Here is an 8103-nt window from a genome sequence, read left to right as displayed (position 1 = left end):
GAAATCATGAACTGTTTTTGAAATCCTTTCTTTAAAATTAAAAATACAATATTTTCAAGTTTATTTATTCATAACTATAAAGTGAAAAGTTCTGATTTAATAAAATAATCAGGCAAGTCAAGATGGATTATATAGTTAACACAATATTTAATAATTTAGAAAATATTCAATCTTGACAATTTGCACTTATGAATTTGAAGAGTGTCTGCAAAAAAGCCGATTGAAAAAGAGATTATTTTTGTCGTTATAATAAAATAAAACTAAAATGTTCGTTTCACTTACACTATCTACTTTTTGAAGAATATCTCCATAACATGTTTTGTCGTCAAAAGATAGGTATACATAGTTTTATGTAAAATAAGATTTCATCCTCTCTGAAATTTCTGCGGAACCGTTGTATTTTTCATGGCAACTTGAAATTAATTTGAACTAGAAATCATGGGTTAAGATCCTATGCGATTTGATGACTTTAAAATATCTTTATAGGTATATCTAATTTTTCACCTATTCTCCTCTTCCATATCGGCACGGGCCATGGCTGGTCAAATGAGGGTTTAATGGATTTATATTTTTTCAGAACGCTTTTGTAGATGTTGAATACTGGGCTTCTTTCTATCTTTGTTTTCTAAGATATTTGAAAGATTCATCCCTCTAAATACTCGCTAGTCTACTTATACGATGACCGATTCGTTTGCTCACCTATTTGAAGTAAATACATTTTTCCATCGATATCGTAGCTTTTGTAATGTATCTATCTTCTAAAGAAATATTGTTGACATTCTCTAAACCACTGATTTACTGTTCATATAATTTCCTCATCCGAAAAAAATCGTGGAGAGAAATGTTGGAGACACCTATGAAGGAGAGTGTTATCCTCTTGCAAGAAAACACCTTTGCGTAATTTTCCTCAGCGTTTTTCTTTTATTGTCCCATGTAATTTTGGCATTATAATCACCTGTAATTATTGTAATGAGGGTTGAATCTTCAATTTTTTAGCGGTGCTGATGTGGATGTTTCCACTTACTTCGAAGATTGCAGAAAAATTTTCTATATCTTATCTAATTTGCGTCAAAAGACTGCTACATATGTATTTTTAAGTTGCTTGTGAGCATTTATTAACATTTCAAGGGACCTATCGTGCAGAAATTTTTTCCATTGTCAATTAGGTAGTAAGTAAATTATATATCACATAGTATGAGACCACTATCTTCAACTATTAGTCTAGTAGTAGTTCTTGCAACACGGCTATATGAACTTTTTTAACATTTTCGTATGTAGTATCGATTGTGAGTGCTCCACCTGCATATTCGTCTATACACGACCACCTTTTCACTATGTTATATGAGACTGCAGATAATATTTCCTTTCGTTGAGGTCAACTCTTTCAATCACATGTATTAAATCACCGTGTGTTACTCGACACGATCCATTGTGATACTGAGATGTGATTTTTTTGAATTCGGGCTCTTATTCTACGCATTCTTCAACAGATTCAAAGTATACATAATAGGTTATAATGTGACCTGATGATAAATATTTTTTAATATATAAAGACAAGCAATGGGACCATCCCTCGTAAATCTACTGTTCTCCATCATGTTTTGTCCTATAGGTACATGTATTTTGTTTAACTCATATTTGAAAATCTTCAGAAAAATTGTCTTGTTTCTTGCTATTAGTTTAATATCAGCATAAGCTAAACTTGATTATGTAGCTGAAAGTCGATTTTGCTAGCACTTTGCTTATTCAATGATTTAGTTGTAGTTTTCATACCATATTAAGAGAAAATAATAGTTTTTCATTGGAATAAGGCTTTTAGTGAAGATAAGAGTGCCTTGCTATGATTATTTTAGTTTATCAAAACTACCCTCAAAATATTATATATGTATATATATATATATATATATATATATATATATACATAAATGAGTGACAGTGCAAATTATGTTTTACCTTAGATGTGGTTCCTAATATATATCTTTTATACAATTATTATTATTATGTAATTATTTGAAGATGGTTGTTAAGCAATTAGTGATAGTTGTTAATAAGTCTATTTCGTCATTGTTTTAATATTTATTATTGGCGAAACATTTGTATTGAATTGAATTGACAAACAAGGACCTCACTTGTGAAAATTGTTCTTAACGGGTATATATATATATTATTGTTATTTTTTTAATTATAAATAGTAAATTGCTTGTAAAAAATATTTTTTTTCCATTATTTTGTTACAGAAATTGATGTGATATATTTTTCTAAATAAAATTCAAGCTACTATATTAAGAAAATACTTGAACGTTTTTCTCTATACTAACTGTCCAACAGATTGGAGAAAAATTTAGAAAGTGTGTCTCAAACATAGTTGCATAGTCTTTGTGGGATTATCGCAATTAAACACCAAAGTTTTAATATATATTCCAAGCTTTAGAATACTTATCACTGATATATATATATATATATATATATATATATATATATATATATATATATATATATATATATATATATATATATATATATATCAGTTGAGTCTCAAGATATTTTAATTCGTGTTATTCTATATCACAAAAAATATCAGTGATAATAAGTTTGGCCGATAGATCTATCGAACTATTAGATCCTGAATTTAGATACTCAGCTATTCAAAAAACAAAAACTGCATTGAAAGAAAATAATTATCCGGAAAAAATGATAAATAACACATTCAAGAAAAGGATATACAGATACCACAATCAATTAAAAAACAAAATAGAAAGGAAACATCAAAACATTTTTCCTCGCGATATGTACAAGGACTTTCCCAACAATTATCGAATTATTTTAATAAATATAATATTAGTATAAGTCATAAAGGACATAATATATTATCTAAATTTTTCACTAAATTAAAACCTAAAACACCAAAAAACAAAAGAAGTAATATTATATATCAAAGGCCTTGTACTAATTGTGACGCTGTCTACATAGGGCAGGCATCTCAGTATTTAGAAAATAGACTAAGAGGTCATCAATACGATAAAAAAAGAATTGCATTAACGAACCATGAAATATCAAAAAAAAACAAATTCACTTATTAAGATTTAAGAATTCTTGAAACGGAATCTAATACACGAAAAAGAGAATTTTTAGAAATGGTTCACATTCATAAGAACGAAAAAGCTATAGATGATAAAAAAGACCTGATTAATTTAAGTAAAATTTATAGCACTATTTTGTAAATTCTGATAAAACTACAAATAATATTTGAGATGTAAGGACTAACTATTAGAACACAGTTCAAGTTTGATTTTATTCTTATTTTGATATTCATGATGAAGGTGATCTATTGATTAATATAAATACGCAAATTGTCAGTGTCAATATTATATTTGCATAACATTTATTTATAGGAACGTGGCAATGAAACATCAAAGTGGACTCACTTTAATATGTTTTCCGACCTTTCGAATATCAATATATTCATCATCTGGGACTGAAATTGGGGTCAAATACAATATAAGAAATATTTATAAATGTATAACAATAATAAAATTTTACTTACAATAATTTATTGAGGTTTCAATTCAATATTCAAATTGACACTTATACATATTTCTTATATTGTATTCGACCTTAATTCCAAAACTCCAATTACCTTTTTCGAAGCGTCATTTTTAGGTCGATGGAAAATATGAATAAAAATTTGATTTGATTTGATTTCTGAAAATTTATTTAGAAAATCGCGAGCCGCATGGTACTCTTTCTTGTAAAGTATGCGCTTTCTATTATTCTATACGAAAACATTAATGAATATTGTATCCTTGAAACATAAGAAAATATGTTTCAATTAACTAAATTTTCAATTCATTTTAAATAATCATTAAGTACAAATTTCCACACTTAACAGAACTGTGATGAATTTTGTTTTATTTTTAGAGATGAGACTCTATGACTATTTTTATTTTTCAGCCATTTCCTTCTCATCCAAATAACTGCCGTCTAGAGATGTTGTCAGTAAACCGCTTGTCTATTTATTCTTATTTTAACAAAGTTTTGAATAATATGAAGGATGTATTTGCTGAGAGATTCGAGCAATTTAAAATAAACAGAAGTACTCTTGCGTTCATAGCAAATCCTCCCAACACAAATATAAATAAGATCAATTACGAGCCATTTGTAATTAATACTGGATCGCTTCAAACGCTATTGCTAGATTCTAAGTCAAAGAAATGTAAAGTGGCAAGTTCACAAAACTTGAGTGCAAGTTGGAGTTCGAAGTCCAGAACAGCATCCAAATTACGTAGCAGAAGTGGACAGCTCTAGAAGAAATTACACGAGTAGGGGTCCTCATATTTGGTGCTTGACGCATACGGAGTATTGACGATCTTTGGATTGACTTATTTGTGAGAACAAGCGTGTTTTTGCATCAATATAATAAATAGTAAAGCTAGGAGACACACTTTGAAAACAATGCCAAGCCAATGCTCCTATTGATTAAACTATTTGTATTTGTGTTTTTATATGAATAAATATTATTTCATATTCAAAGCAATTTATTTTAAGTGGCTCTTTAAAAACAAGGAAACTTTGTAAATTGTAAATTTTGGCTCCTCCATTTCAAAAGGTTGCCGACCCCTGGTATAGAACGATTTAATTTTTTATTTCCTCTGTCCAGGATACTCCCAATGTTCTACGCATTTATTTTCAATTTACTTGTTTTTTTTAAGGTCTGGCTTTCTAAACGATACAGGAGTGTTGAAAATATCAATTTTGGTACTATCGCACTTCTTTTGTTTTAACATTGATTCCGCCATTATTAAATATTATGATACCCAAATATATGAAAGGAAATAACGAAATGAAACTACAGCTTGTTCAACCCATTTGAATTTTTTATCTTCAAATACTGTTTGCCAAATATTTTTTTAAAACTACAATATATGAATTGTCTCTTATTTTACAGAAGACAAATTAAGAAGAATAAATCTGTTATTCAGTTATTACTTTTCAATGAAAACTTTGAAGATGATATGAAAAGTAAGAACATAAAACAGACAGAAATTTTAGTGGATCTCAGGGAAGCAATTCTACAAGTAAGTTGGTTCACATATTAAGTAGTATTACAAGGATTATTTTTTTAAGTTCCGTTTGCTTCTAAAAGTAAATCGCATAGTGACAGTAAGCGGGTTGTATGGTTGCAACTCTTCCTTGCTAAAACTACTGTAGTCTCCAATTCGTCAGTCTTCATCGCTATTTGTGAGTTGTGCTGTGTAATTCGTTTTTTACATGCTGAAATATGCAATGCTACTGACATTCATCGCCGGATCAGTGATTGTGTAAACTGCATGAATATCAATGGTGTAGGAAATTTACCGAAGGTCTAATAGAAGTTCATGATATGATGAAGATGGTTAAGGATGCAATTCTGTCGCTACTGTGAATTTGGTTAACCTGAGATACAATGTTTTACGATCGATGCACTTTCCACAAAATTTCACGTTATTCCCTCAATAAAATTGTGACTACTGACATGAGATACCATGTGTCCATTGGGTCCCAAAAACGTTAAGGGAGAGCTACAAAGTAGTGTCACTACAAATATTTCTCGCATGGTCTCGTACAACAGTCTAAAGGCGAAAGACCAGTCAAATCAATGGATTAAGATGCACTCCTCCATCAAACCGAAAAGAAAACGTACAAAAGTAAAACAATAACTACGGTTTATTGAGAAAAATGAAATGTGATTTAAAAAAAATACACCTCCATACTTAATCACCCAACAAAGTTTACAATGAATAAATATAAAAATGAAACAACTAACGAGGAAATTAATGTCACTTTTAGACCAGTTACATTAATTTTCTCGTCAATTCAATCTCATATTATTAAGAATTATTTTCACTTTTCAATTCAAAAAACCATAAAAACGTGTTATCAGTGTTTCTAACTATATTTTTATTTGATATTACTCGTACGCGGCTAAATGCTGCCATTTAAGTTTAGCCAGCTACAAACAACCAATAACATAGATAAACGACGGCATAATTTACCGTACAGCCTTGCCTCTTGTGGACAGATGATCTTCAAGTCATATTAGCAGTTTTCAATTGATAATTTTTTTATTCATTTAACGCCATGATATAGCAGTGAATATCTATTAAATTACTGATTTATTTACTTCGCCCCTATATACTACTCTTCTTCTCAGGCCGCGACTGGAAGGAAATCGTTTACCCTGATAATCTTGATAAGAACTAGGAGACGAAAATATTTAAAGGCAGTATTGTCATCGGACTTTGAAAATTCCGTTACATGATCTCCTGGTGATCCTGACTAGACTGGCACCAATTTATGACATTATGGTATTGTAATTGGCCTTTGACAAGTGTGCCAAATTTTGACTTATCTATTCGTTTAATATGTGTAGAAAATATCAAGTACAAAACAACCGTTATATGCTCATCTAGTGATCCTAGCAAGGATAATACGATAATAATAGAAATTTATGAAATTAATTTATTGTCGTCGGTTCTTAATAGATGTTCGAAGTCTTTGACCAACCACCCTCCTCACAGTCCTTATCTGGTACCCATTGAATATTACCTCGTCCTCAAAATAAAGGTTTCGAGAAATATAAGAACTCACCTGAGCTCAATGCCGGCAGCTTTCTTTGCAAAGAGTATAGAAAAGCTGATCTCTCGTTCACTTCTATTTTAATGTGTTCGTTATTATGTATATATGTAGAAACTTTTAATCCTGTGTTTAGACTTGGTGATTTTTCCATTTAATTTATTTTGAATAATGAAACTAATGAAAACATCTACTCCCATGTAATAGACCATTTAAAATTAAAACATCATTTGAAAACACATCTTACCATTATCACATTTTACAATCCAAATTTATCACAAATTGGAAAGAAAAAAGAAAAAAGGTTTATTCGCATTGGAGGTTACAGTATATTCACTTTCTTGAGTGAACTGAACTGAAGCGAAAAATATTTGCATAATTATACTTATTGTGTATGCAGAACAACAGATGTGATAGCTGTAGGTAGTGCAGCGAGAGTTGTGACATAGTCAGTGTCGTACAATATGAAAGTAACCCATGTTGAGCGCTTACATCAAAATAACTGTTCTCCGAGGAAAAAATGCGATGGAATGTCAGAGTGAATTATTAGAAACCCTTGGGAATGGCGCCCTACCATATCGTACAATAGCATGGTGGGTGGAAAAGTTTCAGCACTTCATCGAGTAGCTCATGAATGAAGACAGGCAATGGACGCTTCTGGAATTAGAGGGGATCATCAAAGAGGCAGAATCCTTCTCCAGTAAAATGATGGTGATGACACGCATATGATTTCAAGGGTGTTATTGTTTACCACTTTGTTCCTCATTGCAGAACAGTGATCTCACAGAGCTACAGGGACTTCCTATATTACAATGCAAGGCCACATAAAGCAGAGTTTGTAGCACAGCTACTGCGAATGGGAAGAAATGGTGCACCCACCACACTCTATCCTCTATCCTTCGTTTTGTGACTTTGACCTCATTGGCAAGAACCACTACGTGGTTGGCAGCATGTGGTGACAGTAACTAGAGACGAACGTTGAGAGTATTGTCCGATTCATTGTCCACATATGTAGTTGACACGTTGTCCTTTCGTTGGTACTTGTCACATTTTCCAACCGGAGTGATATCTTCAAGAAAAAAAAAATAGTTACCATATCTTAGGACCCAAACCTTGTATATTTTTGGTTTTATTGTTTTAGAAACAAATGTGCTGAGAAGTGGTGAGTCTAGAAGAAGTTGCATCCTACGATCGTTGGCAACAATATTAGTGGATATTCATAAAGATATTGCGTTATGTAAAAGTCGCTTGTTATTAACCACAATACCCAATAATTACAAAAGAACTTCCTATCAAAAAAATTTAGAATAAAAAATTATGCAAATGCTATTGGTTGCTGTTCTGTTGAAAAAATACCAGTAAACACGCTTGTGCTAAAAGAGAGGTACCAAGGAGCTATGATTCATTCATTACTTATTACATTCAGGGAGTTTTTTAATAAATCTTTCAAAAAAAATCTAGAGATTTCACGAATCACTTATCAATGTCTTG

General features: G+C 30.9%; 1 protein-coding gene across 1 annotated transcript in view; it reads left to right on the top strand.

The window, feature by feature from the left end:
* Window positions 1-8103, top strand: part of LOC130900456 (small G protein signaling modulator 3 homolog) — a 42337-nt gene that overhangs the window by 23886 nt on the left and 10348 nt on the right. The window contains exon 8 of the mRNA XM_057811090.1: window positions 4946-5075. Coding sequence (XP_057667073.1) covers window positions 4946-5075 — 130 coding nt within the window. The remainder of the gene's footprint in view (window positions 1-4945; window positions 5076-8103) is intronic.

Source organism: Diorhabda carinulata, chromosome 1, assembly GCF_026250575.1.
Source record: "Diorhabda carinulata isolate Delta chromosome 1, icDioCari1.1, whole genome shotgun sequence".
NCBI lineage: Eukaryota > Metazoa > Arthropoda > Insecta > Coleoptera > Chrysomelidae > Diorhabda > Diorhabda carinulata.
Note: the sequence above shows the minus strand (reverse complement) of the source record. Positions and strands in the feature narration are given on the sequence as shown.